The following is a 26,986-nucleotide window of genomic DNA, read 5'->3' on the forward strand; positions in this document are numbered from 1 at the left end:
CCCGCAGGGATGTGTGCTGACTACACACTTGCCTCCAGCAACCAGGAAAGCCTGGCCAGGAGTCAGGTGTGTGTCAGCCTTCTCTTGATCAGGCAGAGAACAACGACCAGCCGCTGCAGCAGCCCTCTTCTGCTGAGCAAACCGTGTGCTGCTGTGGGTCCGGGGCAGAGCCCTGGGCAGCGTGTGAGGAACACATGCTGGTGTGGACCACACATCCTGGGAGCACAGCTTGTCTCATGGCAGATGCCTAGATCATCCCTGTCACTGCTTGTCCATGCTGTATCTGCCATGAGATGCCATTGTTCTTTCTGCTGGTCCTCTGTGATGAAGGGAGTCTCATGGTGCTCAAGGAATGGCAGGAGGGGTGGCCTTATGGTTCTCTACCAACTACCTGAAAGGAGATTGTAGTGAGGTGGGTCTTGGTCTCTTCTCCCAATTAAATAGTGACAGGACAAGGAGAAATGGCCTCAAGTTGCACCAGGGGAGGTTTAGGTTGGATATTAGGAAAAATTTCTTTACTGAAAGGGTAGTCAAGCATTGGAACAGGCGGCCCTGGGAAGTGGTTGAGTCACCATCCCTGGAGGTATTTAAAAGATGCTTAGGGACATGGCTTAGTGGGCATGGTGGTGTTGCATTGACGGTTGGACCTGATGATCTTAGAGGTCTTTTCCAACCTTAATGATTCTGTGATTATGTTTCTATGATTGTAATGTTGCAGTGTGGGAAGGCAGCTCAAAAAGTCACCTGGTCCTTCCCCTGCTCCAGTGCAAGACCCAGTGCAACCTACCCTTGCTCAAAAGAGGTGTCTATCTTCTTAAAGGCTTTCAGTGCTGTAGGTCCCATGTGTTACTGGGGTACAAGGCACTTTGCTCAAATCACCAGCAGCTTCTTTTTTTTCCTCTCAAGATCCTTTTTCAGTTTGCTGGTAGGAAGAGTCCAGGAAATATCCTCCCCATTAACCATCCACAGCAGCCAAGTTAGGTCAGAGTTTGGGTGCAGCCTCCTGTCCCCTGGAGCAACATCACCTGTGAAACCCTGGAACAACACTAAGCCTTTAGGACACTTGTGTTTCTTGTGTGGGAAAGACCAGGCCCTGCGGGAAGATTCTGTGATGCTGCAGAGGCCATTCCAGCAACTGTGTTGGGACTATTGAGCTTTTTGGGTTGCTGAGGTAGCTGTCAGGGGCCTTAGAGAAATCTGAACCACATGTGGATCATCTGATGGTGTCTCATCTGTGTTTGCGTGCCAGCATGGAGACTGTCTAGGTATACATGTGCTCCAAGGAGGGGGTCCAGTGAGCAGCTTCACCAAGGCTCTTGCATCGTTAACTCACTCTTCAGCTCTGTTTTGAGTTACCCCACCCAGCTCTCTCCAGGACAAAGCCTGGGTTTCATGCTATAAAAGCCCCACCCCAACACTGCCCTCAAATTATTTCTGACATTTGAGGCAGGTAAAAAAAACCCAAACCTCTGAGAATAATAATTATGTCATAGGCCACCACATGGGTCTGAAGAGCACAATCCATGGATGCAGCCTGTTCTGAAGAGGGATGTCCCAAAGCAGGGTGACAGGGAGCCTGTCCATGCTACCTGCCTCAGGACCAAGGATTAGTCTCTGTTCCTCTTGCATTAGCTGTGATGACTCTACCAATATCACCAAGCAGGGAAGATGCCTGGGACAGACCTGGACTGGATGCAAGTCCCCTTGGCCAACACTTCTGTTTCCCAGCTATTGGGACAGGACATTTTGTACTGCTCGAAGCCAAAAAAGTGTCCTGGTTGCAAATTTGTCCTCTTTTCCTTCCCACAGCCAATATAAATGCTTCGAATGCCGTGTGCTGTGCCAGGGACAAATAGTTTCCCTTACCAGGGAGGTTCCTCTCCTTCAAAAGCTCCTGCTGGGCTGCAGCATGGGACCCTTTCCACTCCCGTTCAGTTGCCCATAAGGGCAGGAAATTTCCAGGAGGTGAGGCCTCAAGTGGAATATGGAGTAAAGCTGTCCAGAAAATTTGTGTTAAAATGCATTTCTGCACAGAAGGCCCTTAATTTTATTTTCTTTTGCCAAATCAACTTAAACCAGAAGTTAAAAATTATTCAGGGAACCTACTACTTAATAACTACTGGAACATCCTTTCTGGTTTTCTAGATCAAACATTTGTATAAAATTTCAGACTGTTTTTATTACAAGAGGAAGATGAGGCACTTTGATCTACAGAAGAAAGGTAAGGATGGTTTTTTTTCCACTCATTCCTAAGCAATAGAGCAGTCCTTGATTATTTAATTTTAATGAAATTATATGTGTATTTCAACCTCAGCAGTTACTGTGTCTTTAAAGACAAGCGAAATTGCTTTCTGGTGTCACAGAAGTGGTGAACCTACTCTGCAACCTTGGCATCTTCACACTGCAGATCATTAGCCTTGAGTTTTGCAGAAATGGCAAACAAATGGTAGACCTCAGTGTTGGCCATGTTTCAGCTCTCAGACTCCTCTTTCCTACTCTTCTCAGGGATGTTTGCAGTTCCCTAGATGTTATAAGTGACTTTGTAGTTTAAAATTCCCATATTTAACCGGTTTGGCTGCACGGTGATCATCCTTAGTCTCTGCAAAGAAACTCTCCGTACGTCCATGAGTTTGGTGGTCAACTTGCTTAAAAACTCATTTTCCCTTTGTCAGGGAAAAACGGGTTTTTGGATGGGGCCAGTGCACACCACGTATGGGGAGGCTGAAGGTGGTGGTGCCCTCAGCTTGGAGAAGCAGAAGCTGAAGAGGGCTTACCCAGCAGCCTTCCTCCACCATGGGAGGAGGGGTCAGGTCCTTCCCAAGGTGCACCAAGAAAGTACCAGTGACACTGTGCAGAAGCTGTTTTCTCCTGCAGGAGACATGCAGCCCTGGGATGGGAGATTTTTTTGAGGATATTCAAAACTCAGCTTGGCAAGGACTGGAGCAACCTGAGCTTTGAAGTGAGCCCTACGTTGAACGTGACATTGGACTTAGGACCTCTCAAAGTCCCTTCCAACCTAAATCCTTCTATGATTTTCCCCCAGTGAAGGGCAGTGACATGCGCACACACATGATTTCTTATTGCATCCTACAGAAGCCTTGAAAAAGGAAGACGGCCCTTGACAATGACAAATCTCACTTGGGCTTTGACAGCCTAGAAAATGGTAGGAGGAGCTGTCACAAAAAACACAGCCTGCTTTCTCAGCACCAGGGCATGTCATGTGTAGGACATTCCTGCACGGATGACTTGGTTAGTTGTTTCCATTATAAAACAGGGATGGGTGTGTGCTGTCTTCCAGCAGCACGGCAGGAGAGAGGTGCTCCGGAGGACAAGCTTCCTATTGTCCTCCTTGATTTTGTGTCATGGTCAAGACTGAGGTCCAAGCACTGTTTCTGCCTCCCAACCCCATTTTGGACTTGCCAGCTGGTGTCGCCAAGTCTCTCCGTGGTTCCTGGTGCCGCAAGATGTGGAGCAGGAGTGCAGCCAACTTGCCGGGAGGCGGAATAAATTGCATCTTTAAACCAAGGCCAAGGGGAGGTGTGCACCTCCTCTGCCCCGAGCTCCCTGAGACGGTGTCGGAGCCAGGTCAGGCTGTCCCGGTGGTGGGGCAGCCATGCTTGCTCCCCAGCACATGGTATCATGGGGAGAGGGGCTGGACCAGTAGCCCAGCTTCTCCTCAGCACATATAGACAGAACTGCTAAAATTTAGTTTGATGCTTCAGTATTTCCAATAGACAGAAGATTTCACAAGAAGACACCTGGCAAAAGGGTCTTGGAGGCCATGCAAGGATCAGACCAAGTGTGCTGGTGTGACTCAAATGGCTGAACATCCTCTTGGATGTCAAGGAAGGTCCTTGCTTAATCTCTAGTACTGTTACATGAAGACTGTTCAAATTAGTTTTGAAAATCTGTTTTTCCCTGTTTGGTCTGAAGGTGAACATGAATACCTGTCCATCTTGAAAACCCATCTCAGCGTGGACTCTTCCTGGAGAGCTGACAAGAGTGAAACACAGAACTTGTGCATGACATGTACAGATTAACCTCAAATTTTATCTCTAAAAGCTAGTATTAGATTTTGTTATTAAAATAAACAATATTCTTAAGAAATAATGTTAGTGGTACAACTCATGTAAATCTATTGATCGTCTCACAGTAGGTTTTATTTAACACGGTTTCACAATTTATTTAGAAAAGAGAATGAACTTCTACCTTATCTGCTTCATCCTTTAGTACTGGGACTATTCCTATGACAAAAGTCTCTCCCTGCACCCTGCAGAGGATGCCAGGTCAGTTCCTGCGAGGACCATCTCTGCCCCACGCTTAATGTCCATGTGCCCTCTTCAGCCCTCACCCCATTTTGTCTTCTTGTGCTTGACCCTGACACCACAGGACCCCTGGGCCCTTGGGATGGGCTGGAGGACAAGTCCCCATGGGTCAGCCTTGCTCTATGTGTCTCCCACCTGTTGAGCATCCCCAGTGCAGAGCAGAGATGTGCTACCACAGTCCAAGAGCCTTCCCCTATGGGAGCTTGGTGCTGCTCACTTGGTCTTGGGAGCAACTTGGTAGTCTGTGTCCTCTTTTCAATCATCTTCTCTTTCTCCTTCTTGGCCCAGGCTTCTTGTAGCAGCTGAGGTTTCTCTGAGGGCTGCAGAGGGGATGCCACAGCCCTGTGTGTAGGTGGAGGAGGGTCTCCACCAAGCATGACCTGGTGCCTCTCACACCAGGAAGGAATTAAGTGCTGTGGAGACATTAGAACCTCCCCAAATGCAGGATGGGAAGCTTTCGAGGAAGATGGGAGGCAAACTCTTCCAGCAGCTGCTTTTCCAAAGGAGGAGATGAGTGTGGTTTTGATGCGACTGATGAAGGACACTGTCACCCACCATGGATCCCACTGAGCAACAATGCTGAGTGGTGCTGGTGTCAGATACCAATGGGATTAACACTGCAGGACACTGTGCACACAGGGTCAGCCCAATGTTTTCATCTGCAGAGGACTTGCCTACATTGGCAGTTGCAGACAAACCCACCTGGAGTTTGAGTAGGTAAGAGGCCAGGCCTGGAGGACAGGTAGTGAGATGGCATCACCACAAACTGGTGATCCCAATGCTCAGGCTGCTCTGATCCACCCCATGAAAGGGCAACCATGCCAATGTCAAACAGTATCTTTATGCTTAAGCTGGGATTAAACTCTGACGGGACTCCCCGTCGCAGGGTGTGGGCAGAAATAAAACCCTGTCCCAAAGCCCTGCACTGAAACAGTGCTCTGGAGGGAAGGGAAAATGCTCCACTGGTGCCAGGAGCATCTGCTCCTCCCTGCAGAGCACGAGGTGATGGAGTGATGGTGCTGCCAGACACGGTGAGGACACACGGCCCCGTGTAACCCAGTGCAGCCAGTGTTTGCCGTGGTGTGGGTCGTGGTGCTCACAGCCCTCTTCTGCTCCCAGTCACACCCCATGTTCCCCATCTGTCCCAGGGGACTATGGCGTGATCACCACCCTCTCCCTGCTCCCCCTGCCAGAGGCTGCTTTAACGAGTCGGGTGACACTGGGATATGTTGCTAAATCATTACATAAGCTGGTCCACAAGGTTTCCTCCCCCACCAGCCAGGCAGGGGATTTCACAACACCATGGAATCGAGGGCATCCTCACACCATTGACACGCTTGATCCCTTTCTAAATTTGTCCCTGACATCTCTGCACATTCCATGGTGGGAACAAGCTCTCCCTTAGCTGCAGCATTTGTGAGCTGGTCCAGATTGCGAAAGGCATGGGCAGATGAGGAGTCCAGGTACCATCCTGGTTGAGATGTCTGTCTACCTACCCTTCTCCACCTGGGTCCCCAGCTGCAGGAGACCATTCACACCTCTTTGGTTGTAGTCACTTCCCTGAACTATGTCTTGACTTATGGTGGGCATGGGCTCAAGTCCTCTCCTTGACTTTCTGTGCAGTGCATTCACATGCTCCTCGACCTGGCAGCATCACCTCTGGAGATTGTGCCCCACACCCTGGCCCTCCCTCCAACCACTCCTGGAAGCAGCAGGTGCTCATGGCAGGACCTGATTTGACTGCATTTACAGGGCACCATCCAGGTAACACTCGCACCCCACGGGGCCTCTGAAACACACTTAGGTTATCTCTGGGATTTTTCATGGTAGTGTGGGCTCTCCTCTATCTGAGTGTGGTTATTCCAATCCCAGCCATCCTCAAGCACTGCCTTCATGACAGCCAGCTCCTTCTGGACTTGCCAGAGATGGGATGATATGGAGAGGGGGGACTCTTCAACTCATTAAACATCTAGAAGCAAGAGAGATACCAGTCAGGTGGTCCTCAAGACCTAGAGAAATGAAGCAGGTAGATGAAGCTAGGGAAGAAGTGTCTACCACAGAGGCCTGTCAGGTTTTCTGTTCCAGGTCAAGCAGGATTCACTGTAACTTGGGAACCTGTGTGAACGCAATCTTGCTGAGAAGTTGACACATCCTCACAGGAAGCCACGAGACCCCAGCCCAAAGTGCACATAGTTGGACATGGTGGGCAGTAGCATGACACAGACATGTAGACCAACCTCCCATGCTTATCTCAACAGCATTGCCCACTTTCAAGGGAAGCCTCTTGCAGCAACACCAGCTAATTAGTCCCCAAGAACAGGCTGCAATACCACCGAAGGTAAGTGCCATGAGCACGTGGAGTCCCTCATTGCACCCATCCCCTCCCACATGTCCTCTCCTGCAGATGTAACAGCCTGACACTGAGGTGCGCCGGCACCAGGGAAGTCCTTGGGAGAGGGCCAGCCCCAGAGATCCTGAGCTAGGATCTTCATACAGTCTCCTGGGACTTGGTCTGCAAAGGAGTTCGTTATTCCAGATTCACTCACTGTCACAAGCTCTACCCTTGGGCTGCTGGGCAAGGACTGTAGCAAGGAGGAGCTTTGCCAGCGGGGTCCCACATGGTAAGTCTTGGTGTGAAGCATCTCCCCTGCAGGGCATCTCCTACACAGAGATGGGTGAAGAAGCAACTACAGGCTGAGCTCAACCTGAACTGGACATTGCCCTGGCAGAGAGTACTGGGTAGAGATGGGAGGAGATCAGCAGCTCCTTGACCAATTTTGTAGACGCTCCTCAAGTGAGATGGTGACACAAGGAGATAAAAACTGGGTGGACTGGCCAACTTGATGGCCTTGTCCTGCAAGGGAAGCAGAGCTCCTTCCTTCTCCATCACCATCCTCCCCTTCCAGGGCACCTCCCTGGTCCTTGCCCTTCCCTGGTGCTTATTTCCAGAGTGACCTGCTGACCAAGGCATGTCTCTTTTTAGCTGCTGACAAGCCTGAACAGCCCTCTGAACTGTGAGCAGTTCCGAGTTGTGATGTTGCTCATCAAAGGTGGGACCTGGGATGTGACTGTTTTGGCCAGGGATGTCCAAATGTAGGGAAGGGCAGAAGGGACAACCTGTATCTTCAGCCTTGATAGCACTGAGTCTGGACCTGCTGTCAGATACATGCAGGTTCCTGCACAGAGCTTTAAGGGTGGTCTCCAGCCCCCAGATGTCCTGCCCTGCTTTGTGTCCCCTCATGTGTATTACATGTGCCATCTGCCACAAACAGGGGCAGCAAAAGCAGGGAACCAGGAATGTGAGCCCATGGAGCTCCAGCTGACAAGGGCAAGGTGCTTCACACCCGACTGCAAGACAGGAGTGGAGAACAGGACACAGCTAGGACAGCTGGACTGGTTCAGATTGAAGAACTGAAAGTCTGGAGGGATCTCACAACTCTGCAGCTAGTTAACTGGAGGATGCAGAGAGGTTGGAGCCAGATCTTCTGAGGTGCATGGGGAGAGGAAGAGAGGCAACGGGAACAAGCTGTGACATGGGAAATTCCTTTTAGACACCTGGAAAAAAATTCACCATCAGGGTAGTCAAATACCAGGAGAGAGGCCAGAAATGCTGTGGGATCTCCATCAAACCTCAACTGGACAAGGGCTGGAGCAACTGGGTCCTGACTTGGTTCAGCAAAGCTGACCCTGCTTTGGGCAGAGGGTCAGTCCCTTCCTGTCTAAGTTATTCCATGTTTCTGTTAGGACACACCTTAACGATGTGTTAACTTTGTTCACAGGTATTTTATCTCCATTACGCAAGGCTTTAATCTGCATGTAGCCTGGCAGCTGCTCTACGTGAACTGTCCTTCCTTTTTGTGGAGAAATCGGGGATTTCCTTACTTTTCTCACCTAAGCTGCCATCCACAATGGGACATCTCTGGGGCTTGGTGAAATCTACCTGCTTTGCCAAGGCCCAGCCCAGTGCTGCTGCTGCCTGGTGCTGTCGTCTTCTTGTCCTCCCACAGCACCACCCCAAAAACATCTCAGTGCCACATGTGTACAAGGAGTGGAGGGAAGGGTTTGCTCAAGACCAAACCTGTTCGCATGTCTCAGCAGGCTTCTGCGTGGCTTTCCTCAGCTTGGCAGCTCCATGCTCACTTTCAGCTGGATCCTGGTCACCCTGTTGAATCTGAGATCTCCACCTGCCCTGTTCCTCATCCCACAGAAGAAAGAGAGCCTTTCATGAGAGGTAGAGCAAAACTAAACCTTTGCAAAACTGAAGAGTAGGTTTCCTCTTGGAGAAACCTTGCCAGGCTGTGGGAATTCTCAGCTTTGCTGGGGTGAGGCTGAGTCACTGCTCAGAAAATGGTATTATCTTGGGAAAGACAAGAAATTCCCAGCACCCTTACCTCTGTCCCTCATGGTCAGCACCCATCCTGAGGAAAAAGCAACCCTAGGTGCTAAAAAAAAAAAAGGACAGCAGGACTCCCTGTCACCAATTTTGAGGGCCAGCTATTTTCCCCAGGCAGATTTTGCAGCCATCCATAGACACTTTCAGCTCCGAAGCACCTGACAAGTTTGAACAGCAAACCCTGCACGGCTCTGGGAGCAGTATTGGGCCAGCGAGCCCTTTGACTGCAATCAGCGAGTTGGCAGGAATCCCAGGAACTTGTACAAAAATGCTTTGAAGAGGCCAGATGCACAAGGCGTGTCCCTGTGTGGGGTGCGGAGCGGTGATTCACGGCATCGCCATGCGATGCTTGGTGCGCGCACATGCCGCCGTCGGACCACAGCGAAGGCCCCCGTCTCCCTCAAACTACCAATTGCCTATTTATTTTATTTATTTTTTAAAAAAATCCTCCAATCTTTTTGCCAATCGCACCCTGAATTCGGCACAGGTTTTGTTTCCCTTTCAGCCTTTCCTGGCTGCTGCCTGCGAGCTCCAGACAGAAAGGCAGACAGGGAATTTGCTTCAGGCGCTGGTAGATGCAAGATCTGCTGCTGCGCCGGTGCCGTGCTGGGCTTGCTGGGGATGACACTCACCATGCCCTGCTAAGTAAGCATCACCAGCTCATGATTCAGAGCAGAAACAGCAGTTTGCATAGAGGTGCAATAAACTCCTTTGTTTAAGTCCCTTTTGCTCTTTTAGATACGGGTTTGGAGTCCGTTGCAGCAACCCAGGAGATTCCCTCCCTTGGGCTAGACCATGCAAACTCGCCCGAAGAAACTATTGTTTCTTGACGGGCTCTATAAGCTCCTTGTCCCCAGCTCCACAGCCCAGCTCAGCATTTTGGGTGAGTTATGAAACAGGGCAGATGCCAGCGCGTAGCATTTGTATTATCCGCCAGCAAATGACGGGATGTGATAAACACTTGGCTCTCCCGTGCGGGGACAGGGTGAGGGCTGTTCCTTGCCGTGGGGGAAATGACATTACAGGTTTGCAAGAGCTGGGCACTTTGTTGTGCAGAAGCCATCTGACGCTGACAGCCTGTCATTGATTTGCGAAAACATCGTTTGGCATCGATAACAAGCTTTCAGGAGAAACAAGTAGGGCAGAGGAAAACAACACCCAGATATTGCTTTGCTCTTCCCTACCTGGACTGGAAGCACATAAACTTATCCTCAATTTTATGAAACGCACAGGAGGAGCAGAAAATCCTTTTCCATCTCATTGACCACCCTGTCTTGGGAAGCACTCACTCCCCATCCTGGCTGGTCTTGCTTGGATATGGTCTAAATGTCCAGGCTGGTTGGGTGATGGAGCAGATTGAAGCGACTGCATGAGGTGTCAGAAAACGTGGGGAGAGGGGATCAAAGGTAATTGCCCTCTAGTTTCTCTAGTCCTGTGTCGCATTGACAAAGCTGGAGTTTCTCCTGTTGGGCTTCACTGGAGGAGCATCCTGGAGCACCAGAAGAGGAAGGTGGAGAATGTTCATCGTCCCCAGGAGCATGACCTGTGTTTTCTGATAGTGCTCTTGTTCTATGAAATATGAAATATGGCACCGGCTTGCTCACAAGCTTCCAGGGAAACATGAAACCTGATGAATGGGAATGAAATAATGTGCTTTCCTGCTGCTTTCAAGGAGGGACCCAGCATCTGTGATCTGAAAGCACCAGGCCTGTGGGCAGCCAGACCCTGTGCACTGATGATTCCCACTGGAGAGAAATCCCACAAGTCCTCTCCACTACAGCTCCCTGTGTCCAGCACTGTGGAGGAACCTGCTCCTCCTGGTCCGTCTCCACGCTGTGTGCTGACACAAGCACCTAGGACCTGATCCTGGGGGGCCCAGGAAGCCTCTGCCCTGAGCACCTTCCCCTTGGTCCCCCTCCTATTGGGGCTTGTGCCTCTTCTCCTGTATCAGCCTCTTGTGGCTTGGCAGGAGCTTTGTCAGCACTTGCTGTGACCTGAAACTGGTCACACCAGCGCCGAGGTGTTCGGTTCTCTGCAAATGAGTTGCTGCAGTGTGGCTTGGCAGAGAGAAAATTCTCTGCTCACATTCATAACCTGGCATGTCATTTCTTGTACAGCCACCCTATCTTTTATTCTACTTGCTAAAAGTCCTATTTTTCTCTGTACTACCCCAAGTTACTTGCAAAGATTGTCCCAACTCTGCCTGGCAACTGCCCTGATTTTTCCATAGGGCTGTCCCTGCAAAAAGTGGGACCCGCTTTGGGAAGAGGTCTCACCCTCATGAACACAGCAGCACCCTGCAGTCAGCAGGACCCTCCATGACCCCTACTTTAGGTGGTCTGCAGGTGGCCCTGCAGTCCTGGCTTTGATGAGGTGGTTTTGCAATCTGTGCAGGTAGAGGAAGCTTTTTGCAAATGGGGAGCTGGACACATTGAGTTGGGAGCATCTCAGCAGGACAGAGGCTGGACCCCAAGGCGTTGCTCCTCTGACCCACGGTATGTGTAATGCTGTCTCCTACTAGTAGGGGCGTCCCCAGGCTCTTGGCACTGAGACACCATTTTAATCCAGTTTAGACTAAGAGAAATAATAAAATACAAGATGAACAGGCTGTGTGGGAGATCCTCCAGCTGAAACGCACCATTTCCTACCCAGACTCACAAAGCCTCACCCGTGAGCCCTTCACAGTGCAGAAGACGGTGATGTCCATCTCCAACCCTCATGCCTCCCAGCCTTACCTCTCCCCATTGGTACCACATGTCCCCATGACCCGTTCGTTTCACCGTGGGCTGGGGGAGGCAGGTTTGGGGCGAGGGCAGCGGGGAGCCGCGTGCCCTGCAGCGGTGGTGCGGGGGCTGCGAGCGAGCCGCGGCGGGGAGCGCGTGGGTGTGTGCAGGCAGGGCTGTATATCCAGTCTGGCAGAGGGTGTGCCTGCTCACACGCCGGGGAGCCGAGCTGGGAGCAGGAGCCCTGAGACACCCTCGGCTGGGGGACGTATGGCAAGGAGGGGTTCGGGAGATTAACCCCGGCACGAGACGCATTTGCTGTCGCTCTGTGTGGTGTGTGGTCAGGTGAAGTGAAGCCCCCTCTCCCCCCAGCCCCACGGTCTGCTTGCAGCCATGCTTCACTCTCCACTGAAAACAGCCTTGGCGTATGAGTGCTTCCAAGACCAGGCCAGTTCCACTCTGGCTCTGCCCTCGGACCACAAGCTGAAAACTAAGGGCACGGGAAAACAGCGGGTCCAAGAGCAAGTGATGATGACGGTGAAGCGGCAGAAGCAAAAGTCATCTGTGTCGTCGAGCGTGGGCCACTCCAACCGAGGTAAAATCCCACCGCGCTCTGGACAAGGGGGTGCTCTCTGGGGACAGAGGAGATGCTATGGGGTGCTTTGGTGGGGTTTTGTTTGTGGGGGACAGACCAGTTTGTGTGTCCCATGAGTTACCCTGGGCAGTGAGATGCTGAGGTCTTTTTTGCACTGGATGGAAGAGTTAGGACAAGACATGGAGCTAGATGCCTGGACTCCTTCCCCAGTGGGGCTGATCTGCCAGGAGTGCCGCACAGCTCCACATCACTGAGGCATTTGGATATTTTAGTGTGGTTCTATTAGCCATTTGTTCCCTGGCTCTAAAGCTGGAGTAGCTGCCTAACCTTTGCCAATCCTTCCTCTGCGAGTGTCCCCATGGTTTGAAACCTCCACCAGACCCGTCCCTCCTGTGGAGGGCCAAAGCTAACAGCATTGCCCTTCCACCATGCCATGGGGCTGGGAGCTGGCCGCAAACTGGGGCTCGGCTGTCTCCAGGCAGGTGGAGAGCAGGCAGCTCTGCCTGCACACGGGACATGAACCTGAGCTCGAGATTCACCTCTGAATCTCCCAACATGTCTCCCATTTGCAGGCTGGAAAGTGTGGGAGCCTCTGGGACACCCCAGTGTGAGTGGTAGGAAGGAGGTGAGTTAGGAGGAGAGATGTCCTTTTCTTACTCCAGTGGCTTGCTTTGGTTCAGTGGGGATGATTTACATCATCCATACATTTTGCAGATGGGTAGAAAGGGGTGTAGGGGTCTGGGCAGATGGTCCACCTCCGTGCACTGAGTCTGTCCCATCGCAATCAACTGAGTCCTGGAGCCAGGTTTCCTGCTGGAACACCTTCCTCTTTGGGTCAAGGCTTGGCAAATTGTTTTCTTCGCTGTACTTACATCTAGAGAAAGCTGAGTGGTAAACTGAGGTAAACCCCAGCTTTTCCCAACTGCCAGCTGCAAACCCAGAGGGTTGCAACAACCACAGTGCAAAACCTCCTGGTTCTCGGAGGTGCTTTCACTGGCAGCTGCAGCAACTTCACCAGCCAGGCTGAGCTCACCAGGAAGAGGAAAGCTCAAGGCTTTGGGGGAGAGGAGGGTGCCGGGGCTAGGGCTGAACCCTTCAGCTGTGTCTGGAATAAGCAGCATGTAGAGGGGTGCTTGCTGGAAAGTTGGGTGAGCTGGGCCAGTCTCTGCCACCTCTTTTGAGGACCATGTCTTGCCCAGCAGCTTTTCCAAGCTGGATCATGAGGCTGAATCCATCGCTGATGAGGTGTCATGGCCCAGACACGTTTTTTTGCTGGTTTACCAAGAGAAGCCAGGTGGCACTGGCTGTTGGTTGAACAGTAGAGGTGGTGCTGCCAAAGGATCCATCCTGGCTGTGTGCATTGCAATTGCTGCCACAGAGGGAATAGAACAGCTTCGTGGTGGATGGCGTGTGTGCAGTGACCTATGATGGGCACCACCAGGAATAAATCTCTGCTCTCTCTTTTCTAGTGTGTTTGTGGACATAGACTCCAAGAGGTGGGTGGGTAATGGGGCAAGGAGAGCTTTCTTCTGCCACCAAAATGGAAGATGCAAATCTCCTCCTGCCTCAGGAGGGTTTATTGCTTAAGGTGTTATGGTGCCAGATCTGACAAAATAAAATACAAACCAGGATGAGACAAGAGGCTCTGGATGGGGGTTGAGCACTGCCAGCTTCCCTTTTTAGTGGAGGGGTATTTCAAGGGGAAGTGGGCAGGGAGATGTCTCCCACTGCTGTCCATAGGCAGGAAGGAAGGGAGGCAAAGGGGGATTATTCTGCTTGGAGAGGAGCCCAGGTGAAACCTCTGGGAAAGAAAAAAAAAAAAAAAAAGCAAATTCCCAAGCTACCTGTCTCTGCTAAACTCCTCCTCCAGACACTTTTGGAAATGTCTGGGAATGGGAATTGCGTGGAAATGTGCATCTCTGGTTTCTGTGTCCCAGGGAAGCTGAGTCATATCCAGCTCCCAGGAGCTGTCTCCAAACATGGGGCCGAGGCAGTCCCGTTCCCACCGCAGGGAGTCTGGCCAGCATGAAGGTCCTGATGGCTGATTCATCTCCGCAGCTGCTCTCTCGGTGCATTTCTGGATGGAATCCCAGGAGGACAAGATGTTGCCATTTATTCTCCAGGTTTTCTTCAGGACTGAAGCCTGAGAGAGTCAAGCTAAACTTTAAAGCATTGATTTTTACCACTGTTGAAAGGTTAGCTGAGCAGACCTAATGAGAAGCATTAATGTTGCCTACAAACAGGCTACATGGGTCTGTCAGATGTGGATGTCTGCTTTTTCAAATGCTCCTCCAACATCAGCTGCCTGCATCCCCATAATTTCTCAGCAATGCTCCTCAAAGGCAGCATGATCTGGAGAATTCACAAAGCCCCCTGATAAACATTCAAGTGCTTTGTGCCCTCTGCACCCAGAGAGTTTTCTGCATGTGTCTGGTTAGGGGTTGGTCCAGGTCCAGCCATCAGTTGCTGCGTTTTGGTCTGTGGTTTGAGCAGGAGCTGAAGCACAGCACAGAGCTTCAAGAACACAAGTGCCTGTGTACGTAGGACAGGGAACATAGACGTGGACCCTTCTTGCACGTAGGAGGGATAGGTGTTGTTGTACCCCATAAGTGGGATTTCTTTAGAGGGTCAACAGACGTTCTTTTAATGTTCTGCTAATTGATGGATACATAAAACTAGTCGGTTATTTGGAGTCCAGCAGATCAAGGCCTTATGGCCACTCTCTGAAGATCTGGTGTCACCTAATACCTGCACAAGCCACAGCAGGGCAAGGTGATCTATCTGGGCTCAAACTGGTGTGCACTGGGGTAGAAGAGTGAGCAGAAACCTGTTGCAAGCAACATAATCTTGTACCCACAGTGGGGCCATTTCTCAACACAGCAGCTATGGGTGTTTCCAAGGATGGCTGAAGAGTTTTGGGTCTGTGGGGTCTGCCCCAGGGTATAGCTGCCCTTCTCACCATGGGAACAGCTAACTGGATGGCTCCCTCTGAATTTGCGAGTAATGCAAATTTCCAGGGAAAATGAATTTCAGTGGCATGGCAGGAGAAAAGGCCAGGCCAAGCTGAACCAGTTCCTCGTAGCCACCAGCACTAGTCTGCAAAGTCCTCTGGCTAAAGAAAAGTTCTGGCAGTGACTTGTCACTGGCTGGCAGGGTAGAGCAGGGAGCAGTGACTTGTCGCAGCTGAGCAGTGATTTAGAGCTTTGCTATGCTGGCTGTGGCTGAGCGAGGAGAAATCCTACCCAGCTCTGATGGGATCCCACCTAGCTTGAATGGGGGTTCAGAGAATTACTCTGATGTGAAGGGAAGAGGAGATTTTGGGGGTAGTAAGTCTTTTGAAGACTTCTGTAACCTTCCCCCAGCATGAGTTGATTCAGTGGAAGCCATCCACTCTTCTACAAACCTTAGATTATTGTTTCAGAAAAAAAATACCAAAACACTTTACCTCATAGGCCAGAAATCAGAAATGAAGTTTGGTCATTCCTCAGACCAACTCTGGGATTCCTCATCTCAGTTTCTGGGATTTCACTAACACTTCTCTCCTCGGAGGCATCCAGGCTTTGCTTTGTGCCTCCCACAGGCCCTCTTCTTTTACTACGTTTTTCCTATGTTTAATCATCCTTATTGTTGTAAAGCCGTGCATAGTTTATTATTTAACTCGCCCAGCCTGCACTACCAGTGACTGGTTCTTGTCTTGCCTTTCCCTGCCACAGATTAATATTTATTAACATGCATCCATTTCCACAATGCTCCCTGTTAGTTTTATGTGTCCGGCTGAAGTGTTTCACTGTTGTCCTTGAAAAATGGCACTTTTAACACAATTCTCCTCCTTGCCACCAGTCTCTTAGCTTCAAGAGGTACCAAGTTGCCTTTGAAGAAGGTAACTCATCAAGCACAGGCATACTGGGTTAGTTGGAAGTCTCAGTTTGCTCTGCAATGATCAATAACAGCTATAGGGAGGAGGATAAGGGCAAGGTGAGCATGTAGTGGGGCTCACAGTGATTAAGTGCAAGATCCTATAATCCTCATCTGTTATAATTAGTTTTTACCCTTGTGAACTGTCCCACTGGAGTTAAAAGATATTTTAGATTGACCAAGTGCCTTGGGGGATGACGATTTGGGGGTGGGAGAGAGGGGCCCCTACGACAGCCCATCCAGCACCTGAGCAACCCTCAGGGGTATTTTCTGCCCATAACCACGGTCACTGAGAGGTTGTGCTTCATCTGAGTGATTCTCAGCCATGTCTTTTTTGCCTCTGTCCCTTCTATTATCTGTTACTAATACCATGTTTTTAATTGTCGCTGTGTTTGTCCAAGTGCAAGTGCTCACTTCAGAGACCTAAACAGTTGCTTGGATGACAACAAATGAGACACAGACATATGGACATAGCTATAAAAAAGCACCAGGGAGGCATCTCCCCAAACAACATTTCCAACCCTTGTCAAAATGGGTTTTTTTTCAGGAGATAGTCTGTTTTTATCCCAGATGCTCAGGACCTGTGACCAGCTTGTATGGTCTTTACCCTTGAGTGGTTAAAAGAGGAACATCCTTCCTCTCCCTGAGGGCTGGTGATATACCTCCAAGCTGGCTCTCAAGATGAACCAGGCAGAGAACTGTCTAAATTTGCAGGACTAAACAAAGATGATGTTTTCTTTAGCTGCCTCCGTCAGAAAATCCCCAGATTCTTCCTGGCCTTCAGACTGAGCTCTCTAAACAATAAATTATGGTTGTGTGGTGGCAGGAGAGGCACCTTCTCCAACCAGCAAGATGACTTCAAAATGCCTTGAACATTTGAGGTTATATATAATTATATATTTACAAGCTCTAATATACAAGTTCTTGGAGGTGAAGGCAACTCTTCACAACTGAAGAACATAAACTTTCATGAACTGCCTGGTGTCTTGAATTTGGCCATGTAGAGGTGAATTTATACAAGAAAATCAGAGGTGTGCCTAAACTGGCTTATTTTTGGTGTCTTCTTGCTCAATTCCAAAGTCTTTAGTGCAGTGCATGGCAAGAATGGATCCTGAAAGGAAAGCATGGTCCCCAGGAAGGACTGGTCAGATTAACCTGTGAGTCATGCCCAGAAACCCTTTCTTCCAACTACTCACCCACAGTGTCAGGAAGATGCTCCCAGGTGCTCCTGCCTACAGTTACGTGATATTTGCACAGAACAAGAGGTTGATTATACAGAGGTATTCCCAGGAAACTGTTATCATGGGATTATCTTTGTGCTCAGAACTATTGTTATTAGCTAACTCTGTCCCCTGGTGAACCACCTGGCCCACACTTACCATTTCAAGACCTGCCTTGCTTCTGCTGAAGCCCAACATTAATGTCCTGATTTGGAGTTTCTGGGAAATCCCAGGATGGGGAGGGAAGCACAAGGTGGAGGGCACAGCTGAATTGCATCTCATGTTGCATGTTGATGACCATTTCCTTGCCTTATCAGCAAGTGCTGTGCAAATTAATATACATGAAACAGTCAGGGCTGGAGAGATATTAATAGGGAACAATGCCACCAAGTCTCTAGACTATGGAAAATGAGATCCTGTGATTTTCTGCACAAGTGTACGTCTGTGAAACTACTTTGCTGTTGCTTATTCTGTATTCAGGGATGTTTGTCAGATGCTGCCATCCATGCAGTCTTGCTCCTCTCTTGTTGACAAGAGAAAGCAAATCTCATTATTTATACCACATCTACAGGAATCATCTTCCTGAGAAAATGCAAGAATTTTTAGACACGAACCAAATCACCATAACAGGTTCTGGATGCCTCAGGCAAGGCAATAAATTAGATTTATTCCAAGGATCAGTGGCTACAGAAGACCTGAGTGGCTTCAGGGCCTTTGTGGTCAAGCTTATCCAGTTTATCTAAGAGATGTGACTTATCAAACAATCAGAGAGATTAGGATATTTCTGACGTTACCCACCAGTTTAGGTGCATAACTTAAGACAGGTAAGTCCTGATTTTGTACTTCGTTAGACATTCAGAGGTTCCCCTGGAAGCTAATTGGAGTGTAGGGTTTGCACTTCCTCATAACGGGACTTGGGATGCCACAATTATTGAGCACTTTTGAAAATGAAACTTATATGACCTTAAACTCTTTTGGACCATCTGAAGGGGTTTAAGGGAATTCCAGCACAGAAAGAGAATGATCCACTTCATTTTTTCTTGTAGTGATGAATGTAGCATTGAGTATAATACTTTTAAGAGGGTTCCAAAGATTGCACTGACAATGGCTACTGGTGAGAGCCATCTGGAAGAGCTTTTAGTAGGGCTGGGATAGGCAAATCCAAACACACTGAATAAATCACTGAGAAATGTCCTTCACTGAGGAAGGACTTTTCATAAGGGCAGTTAATGACAGAACAAGGGGAAATGGCTTTAAGCTGAAAGAGGGAAGGTTTGGCTTAGATATTAGGAAGAAGTTCTTCACTGTGAGGGTGGTGAGACACTGGAACAGGTTGCCCAAGGAAGTTCTGGCTGCTCCTCCCTGGAAGTGTTGAAGGCCAGGTTGGATGAGGCTTTGAGCAACCTGGTCTAGTGGAAGGTGTCCCTGCTGATGGCAGGGGGGTTGGAACTGGATGAGCTTTAAGGTCCCTTCCAACCCAAACCATTCTATGATTCTATGATTCTATGATTCTATAAATAGTAGAAATGGCTGATGGGTTCCTCTGGTTCCAAGATATTTGTATCTGAGATCTAGTCTTACATATCTCCCCAGCACCCCAAAAATAATGATGAAGCTCAATATATTTTCAGGAAAAGAAAGTACACAGAGTGATCTTTTGGAGACCAGAGATTGAAATTGAAGGCAGTGCAATTAGGTTTTTCAGTGTTTGACTATTTCAGATCCCCAGGTGTTCAATAGACTTGATCACCATTTACCCATCGTGTTTGTTGTTTACTATGTATTGAATTTAGCAAGCCTTGCTCAGGCTGCTTGTGTTGATGTGGTTGCTGTTGATGTTGTGTTGATATGGTTGCTAGTATTCTGACCAGGAAAACCAGACTGGCAAAAGGGTCAGGGGTGGGTTTTGTCTTCAGAGAAGAGGCAAATTTTATTTACCTCCAAGTCAGAATAAGGGAAGTATGTTCCAGGTTCAGACCTTCCAGGATGTGTAGCACGAAATATCATCCAGTTCCTCTCATATAGCAAAGACCTAAGACACTGGCCTGGTCTCTGACCCTGTCTGTTCTTGTCCACTGTGGATTTTATGGCACTTGGTCTTTTGTGCTGAAAACCTTAGGCTGTTGCTTGTGGTCTAAGAGCTGGAGTTTCCAAAAGTTCTTCTGGAATGAACATCTTCTATGAGTTGCCTGCAATGGTAAGGGCTCAACTTACCACTGCCTGTCTTTCCTATGTTCCTGTTAATGTTTCTAACTCTGTTATTCCTCAGTAACTAAAATCAGTGGAAAAAAAAGTGCTGTGTTCTGAAGGATGCCTACTGGGACTGCTTTCTCCTCCTGACCATGCTTTTTCTGTTTACAGGTTCCATGTACGACAGTTTAGCTGATGGTTATGGCTATGGGACATCCCGGGGCAGCTATTATGCCAAAACCCAAACAGGAAACAGCAGCTGGGGATATCCGGTAAGATACTGTTTTATCTGGAAACTGTGGCATACTCTTGAGGTAACTCGTAGAGAAAGAACCCTCTAGCAGGAGCAGTCCTGTAGCAAGGTCATAGCTCTTCAGAAACTTGCCTGAGAGAGACTATGCACGGTTACAGCTATCTTAGAAAGTAATTCAATGAAATGGAGGAGGGTGATTGAGGACCCTATATCTATGTTGTGTGTGGTTGGGGATTTTAGTGTGGACAAGATTTAGCCTGGTTTTGTGGATGAATATCTACATGGCACAAGAGGTTTGAAGCTGTCTGAAAGATCAGTCATTGATTCAGATTCTCACAACTCAGTTCAAGTTTGGAGCATGTCCATTGCTTACCCGGAATAGTTTCCATTTTTGTTTCCATGTCACAAAACTTCTCTGTGAACAAAATCAGTGTAGTTGTGTGGTGATGACCAGGGTATGTGCATTATAACTGTGGTGCTATTCCCAATATCAATGCCAGTGCAGATTCTTTTCAGATATTCTCTGAGCTTTGAAAAGAGGTGGTCCACTTCTCCCATAGTGATTTCCAAAGAAAGTATTATAGATTGCCAGAAAAAGCACAGGTGAGATAGTCCTTGTGTTTGTGCAATCTTAAGTTTATACATCCCACAGAGGTCCTGGTCTTGTCGTTGGTGACAGACTCTTGGTACACTGGCAATAACTCCAAACCACTCCATTGTGTACTGGGGCAACTTGTACTCATGTGCCCCTCCACCTCAGACCTTTATTCTGTTCTTCCTTGGTTTTCATCGGCTATAAAGTAGAAAGGAGCAATTAACAGATCTGGGATTTGAATACAGGAAAAAGAAAAGGCTCCTTTCAACAGCTCTGAGACTGTAAAGCAGCTCCCTGTCGACCATCAAAGGGTTGAACCAGGAAAGGTGCTTATGTTGGCTTCAAGCACACAGACAGAAGGTTGAAGCTTTTCCTGGTAGTTGCCAGATCCTCTGCCTGTTCATAACACCAGCATTCCCCAGCTTCAGAAAGATTTATCTGTTCTTTCTTAATGGCCTTGGTGTAACATGCTTGTTTCAAGGCAGCAATGTCACTTGCTAGGTTTGCATCACTGGGTTTGCTGCCTCCTGCATGTTCAGTAGGAAGGATGGGGAGCACTGGCATGTCTTTGAAATTTTTATTTACAGTCTGTCTGTTGACTTGTTTCAATGTCCTTTGCTGAGCTGCTTAAATCCCATACAGTGGTGTTTCTGCATGGTCCAAGACCAAAAAGGTGACTGTGATGGGTCAGAGCAGAGGTCCATCCAGCCAAGTGTCCTGTCTCCATCACTAAGGCAGTGATGGGCACCTGCAGAAGGTCTAAGCATAGCAAGCAGGCAGGATGCATCCCAGAGTGTTTTTGTGGCCACCAGAAGTTTGCAACTGAGGGACCTCCTGAGCCAGAGGTGGAGTCTCTGAGCTGCAGAAGTCTAATGATTGAGATGTTTTGTTTCAATGATGCATTGCTGTTTGTCTGCTGTGATTCATTAGTGCAGTTCGTTATGCTTTGTCTACACAAAATTGCTCTGTTCCAGCCATTCCAGTAGCTTCTAGATGTTTTTTTTTATTAAAGAGAGAGGAAGCCAAGCTCCAGCTCTGCAGTTGCCCCCCCAACTCATGCTCATTCTGGCAAGGTGGTACTGCAGCTAGTGTTGCTGGTATGAAGATTACTGTTTAATTTTGTTCATTCCTGATCTTCTTCCCAATCATTAGAACAGCTGGACAAATACTAGGTAGTTAGAAGTACCACTGGCTGCTGGGCATTTCAGTCCAGCAATGCTGGTGTTCTGGTGAACAGCTTGCAAGATGATTACGAAGATCAGGGCCTCCATTAGACACCATAGAGTACTGTGGTCACAGCAGTTCAGTCACTTCTGGTTCACCATGGACTTACACAGCTCTTGGCTTTTCTCTGAAGGGCTCTTCTGCATGTACTAATGAGGGAAGGTCTTTCTCCAAACCTAAGTGATTTACAAACCTTTGATTCTAGAAGGTTTTGGTAAAGGTCTTCAAGACCTGGGCTGCTTCAGAAAAAGGGACTGGGACTTGTGAGGGATTCACAGTAAAATTTGTCTTACCTAACTGTGTCTATCTAAAAATCAGCCATTTAGTCTTAACAAGTTGTCTAGACTCCTCCCATAGCCAACAAAGAGAGAGGTAGAGGAGGTGATTCATCTTCTCTATCTTGGAGATCTGTCAGGTCAGGATGAATCAGCCCCTCTGGATGCCTATCTCCTTCCACTGGCAGCTGGATCGGCGCAGTCACCCAACAGGTAGATAGGTGACTGCAGTTAGGGGCGATGAGTCCCAAGTGCCATTGGCACATTGGAACATATAACCTCAAGCCTAAATCTGCTTAACAAGCTTAACAGACATCGTACTCCCCAACCACATGGAGGAACCTCCTCCATTTTGTTACTTCCAGAAATTTATTAAAGGTCTACACACATCCACGACCAGCCTCCAGCTTGGGTGAACTTTAACTTTTGTCTGTGGGCCAGTTTGAAGCTTGTGCAAAGTCTAGGCATTCTAAAAAATGTCTCCTATTTGTAATTCCTGGGTTGAAAGACATGAAAACAAAGATAAAGAAAATCTATTTTTGAAGACAAAATTGCTGGACTCCTTTCCAGCTGGAGCTGGTGCTGTGAATGTTTCTGAGAAGTCACAAATTCCTTTGAGATGCACAGGCAAATTCAGACATTCCAGGCAAATGACCCAGTATAGTATTCAGGAAAATTACTTACTCTAAGACTTGTGGAGTTAAAAAGGTGTAACAGGCAATCCATGTCCATGCTGCTGCTCCACAGCACCTGCAACTTAGAGACTGCTCTTAGATTGGCTTAATCAAAGGCATTGCCTTAGATGGTGACTCTAGATGACAGGTAGTATCCTGGCTCACCCACAGTTCTTAAAACTGTGAAACATTATTCCTGACTTCCTCCTTTTGTCTTGTTTTGTATCATCTTGGAAATCTCAAGCTTTTTGCTTCTGAGTTTTTTTCCCAGTCTTATAATATTGAGGTTCAAATATTAGAGCAAAAGAAATGATAGGTCTGGAGGAAGAGCTCTCTCTGGACCAATCAACAATTCTGTCTAAAACCTTTGATTTACCTATTATTAGAGACTATTTTCTGTTTATTCCTCTTGTGGGGCACCTTGTTTGTAGCATCACTGTGATGAGCATTGCAATGAGTACCTACTCATTACCAGTGTAGGTAACAGTGAAATCAGTGGGATCACTCCAGAAACAGGCACTCTGAGGGCAGCAGGTTTGCACTGGGCTGCAGCGTTTCCTTGGCTCACATGCCAGGGGTTGGCTCAGCCTTCAGGGATGAAGTCCCCAGTCCCACTTGCACAGTGACCATGGTGGGATGCAGTAATGAGTGCAAACCTCTCTTTGTTAAGATGATCTTTCAATCCAGGTGCTGTTGAGCCCAGAAGACCCTTAGAGACAGTTTTCACCCTACTGACAACGTGAATTATGAGTGGCCACTGGTTCCCAAAGCCATCTAACCACAGCAGCTGGCTGTGCCATGTCCTGGTGTAAGGCCTGAGTAGTGCCTGAGGTCCCACAGAAGGTACCAGTGGTGACCACAATTTACACATACAAACCTGAGGGAGGTTTAAATAAGCTAAACTGGGCACCTAGAGCAGTGCAGTAATAGCAGAAGTCTCAGCATGAGCTGCACCCTTGACTCTGACACCTCAATACCACCCAAAAAATGGGGTCTGTTCAGCGCTGGGCTCAAAGCCACTGTCACAGTCCAGTGGCCCGTGGGTTGTGGGGGGTGTGCTGTTCACCCCAGCTGCAGGCACAGCTTTGGAGATGCACAGCCAGATCCCCGACACCATGGGAAGGCGGCATGTGGAGCCAGGGTGCATGCTGTCAGCAAAGACCCTCTGAGGCTTAATTCCCACCTGCAGCAATACTGCTCTTGCCTGAGTCTGCTGGATTGGCAGGGGCCACCCGAGAGTCTGGGCGTTCCCAGGTCCCATGTCTGTTTTGGCATTGTCAGGATGCTGCAGTATCAGGACAAGGTGCAGAAGCATCCGACCTCCCCGTGCTGCTGCTTCCACAGGAGGGAAATACAGCGGCACAATGTGGGTGTAAGCCACAGCATGGCCCCGCCAGCACTGCCCCAAATGGGGGGCAAACAAGCTCCTGGTGTGCTGGGTAGGGAAGGAGGCACATCTCAGATGTTAGGTGCTCTGCCTCCAACAGGGTGAGCAGATCCTCATCCCCACCAAGGTGTCCTCAGCCTGGGGCTTGTAGTGAGTAACGTTTCTGCAAGCAGTCCTCCTCCCAGACCAGGGAACCTCTGATGCTGCTCTGATTAAAACAGTTGACTGAGTTGGTTCCTGGTGTGTAGCAGTTGGGGACCAGTGGCCACTGGGCCACCAGTGCTGACCACTGCTTTCCTCAGGTACCACTGCTGGGGTCTCAGGCTCTGCACTGCACTGACCCATGCAGCTTGGTTTCTGTAGCAATTATGTCTGTTATGGCACTAATGAAAAACATGTACTTTGGTGATCCCTCTGCACTGGAGACTGTATGTAGATTCTTAAGCAAATGTTCTCTGTGGGAGAAAGGTGCAGAGCTTTCTCTCCCAAATGCGTTATCTGCATGAGAGGTGTTCGCACGAGACGGGAACACTCCCTGCTATCCCTGGCTGGCTTTACCTCTGTGGACAAAAATTTCTCATCATCACTGAGAGTTTTGTTCTGCAAGGATTTCAGGACAAAATTTGTTGTTTGCTGTGGTGGTAGATTCAAGCTGAAAAGAATCCCAAAAATAGAGTGGTTTGGGCAATCTTATCAAATAAAATAAAGATTTATAGTTGTTGCACATCATTGCTCCATCAGACCCTGGTCTCCCTGTGAGGTTTTGCAAGAAGCTTTATGCTTTGGAGTAGCAAGTTGGACATTGCCTTCCCGGGCCAGAACAAACTGAATCATCACGAGCTAAATCTCAGCTACATAAAGAACCAGATGAAAAAGCATACAGAAAGACAGCACCCAGGAGAGGTGGGAAAGAGCGTTTCAGAAATAGATAAACAATGTATTTGCTGGTTTTGCAATTTTTCTCCCTGCTGTGGAGTGTGTAGCAGGCAGCAGCTAAAGCATTTCGCAAGTAGCATCAAGAGTTTTCCCCACCCATCACTCAGGGTGGGACGCTGTCATGTTGCATTGCCTGTGCTTTGCCCTCCAGCCTGGGAGAAACCTGCTCCTGACGTGTTTATACGGAGTCCTTTACTTCTCTCTGTCTGCTGCTCTAGAAACAAACAAATTGCAAGGGAAAAAATTAGAGCTGGGTAATGAACTGATCGCGTCCTTAGATGCAGAAGTCAGAAACACCCAGTTATCTGGGAGGGCCTCTAACATGGAAAGGCAGCGCTGAGATTGGAGCATGATTCTCTGAGCTGGTGTGCATTGCTGTGTGCTTCTGCTTCTCTGGAAAGCGGAGGAGGAGAGGGGCTTTTCCTGTTAAAAAACAAAACAAAACAAAACAAAACAGTTTATGAAAGAAAAAGACAGAAAAGGACATGGAAGAAAAATAAAAGGACTCATGATCCATGATTCAGATAATGCCGTTTTGGCTTCCTCTCTAGCACCAGTTTTATTCCAGTTGAAATAAGAGGTTAAAGATATTTATTTACCTCTCTTGTGTGACTGTTGGATATTCCAGCTGATGTTCCTGATATGGTCCTGCATTTCAGGCTGAGAACTGGTGATCCACAAATGCTTATTAATTCAAAGGCAGTTCTTTGCTGCTGCCAGTGAAGGAAAGAACTCACTCCTTGGGTCTGATAAGAGCACCTGCATGCTATCAGCGCTCATCTTCGCTGCCTTTCCTCCCCGTGCCTCCCCTCCTTGTTTTAATATGAATGAACAGCTCCCAAGGCTTGGCCTCAAACATACAGGCTCATTTGACAGTAGGGAGGAGAAGTTCAGGATTAAATTCAGGATGCTGGTGTTGCCTGGCTGCACGTGAGCATCCTGCTGCATCTTACGAGTGCAGGGGACTGCCAGTGCATGATGGTGTCTGGCTGAAAGGAGAGACCTACCAAGCTGCCCTGACTTCTTAGGTTTCATGGGGAGAAGTCTTGGTGACAGCCTGTGCTCTTCTAAACTGGTTTCCAGATCTTGCAGTGAAGAGGAGATCACTGCTTTCTGTCTCCAATCCACTTTGAGGGACTTCCTTGTCTTTTCCAGCATTTCTGTGCACTCCTAAAGGGAGGAGGGGTGGACCTGGCCCAACTCCCCCGTGCAAACACCCACAGATGCAATTCAGGGTGTTAGAAAATCTGGGCAGTTTATGAGGTTTGAAGGTGAGAGATTGATTATTTCCTTTCACTAATCCTATTCTGCATAGGCAGAGCTCACTCTACACACATAATGGCATTAGCAAAAGTTACAAGATTGTTGTCAGGTGGCTTTTTAAACCACAGACTATGTAATAGCATCAACTTCACCTTCAGAGATGTCATCTCTTTTCCAGGCGGCAGAGTGCCTTGCTGTGCATCCTATCTCATGATCACTACATCCAGCAAAGAAATAACAGCACGGGGAGCTCCATTCCCCTGGCCATGTTTGCTCTGGTGTTAGAAGTGAAGGTCTCTGACTTATCTTGGTGAACACCTGAAATGGTGACATAGTTCTTAGTCTGAGAAAGCTGCTCTTAAGGCACAGACATTGACACATTGTCAAGATCAAGAAGTGATCAGGTCATCTATGTCTGTGCAAGGATTCATAGAGACTATTTGGCAAGCAGGTCTGAACTCCGCTGAAGCTGGCAGGCGACTCCTCATCGATTTGGAGTCTTTGGATCAGGCTCCTGCTGCAAAGAAGAATTCTAAGATACCAATTAGGTCCGTGCCACTTGAAAGAGATTAAAATGGGCTCAGCCACGCATCTGGTAGAATCAGCAATAAAAGTCATTCACTGACTTTGGTAATGAGCTTCACATCACACGGGAACTATTTTCCCATGAGTTTGCAAAAGGCTTCCCCGCCCTGCCAGGACCTGCACTGACTTGCCGCTCAGGGCTCCCTGTGTTGCAGAAAGGTGTCTTTCCAAAGAGGCAGTCACTTTGCTTCACCCATCTCAGGTCTGGCAAGAAAGAGGACAATGCTATATGCCACTATAAAACAGAGCAGGAAATACTGAATCAATAATTCTATATCTATAAACACAGACACACTCACACCTTCCCTCGCCCATTCTGCTGGTGGAGAGTCCATGTGAGTACACTGGAGAGCAAACAATAGCTTTAGATAAATAACAAGTTAGCTCCTCCATGGTTAGCTGAATTGGTTTCAGCAAATGCCCAGGGGCTCCA

The 26,986-nt window shown here is 48.5% G+C and overlaps 1 protein-coding gene across 2 annotated transcripts in view; it reads left to right on the top strand.

The window, feature by feature from the left end:
• The first annotated feature begins 11,828 nt into the window (after positions 1 to 11,828).
• PKP1 (plakophilin 1) overlaps positions 11,829 to 26,986 on the top strand; it is a 43,976-nt gene continuing 28,818 nt past the window's right edge. Inside the window, exons 1-2 of one of the 2 annotated variants that reach the window (XM_029083881.1) lie at positions 11,829 to 12,036; positions 19,533 to 19,633. In XM_029083881.1, coding sequence (XP_028939714.1) covers positions 11,835 to 12,036; positions 19,533 to 19,633 — 303 coding nt within the window. In that variant the 5' untranslated portion in view covers positions 11,829 to 11,834. The remainder of the gene's footprint in view (positions 12,037 to 19,532; positions 19,634 to 26,986) is intronic. The other variant, XM_010163438.1, reaches the window with a different exon arrangement.

This window comes from Antrostomus carolinensis, unplaced genomic scaffold (assembly GCF_000700745.2).
Source record: "Antrostomus carolinensis isolate BGI_N321 unplaced genomic scaffold, ASM70074v2 scaffold2752, whole genome shotgun sequence".
In the NCBI taxonomy this organism is placed as follows: Eukaryota; Metazoa; Chordata; class Aves; order Caprimulgiformes; family Caprimulgidae; genus Antrostomus; species Antrostomus carolinensis.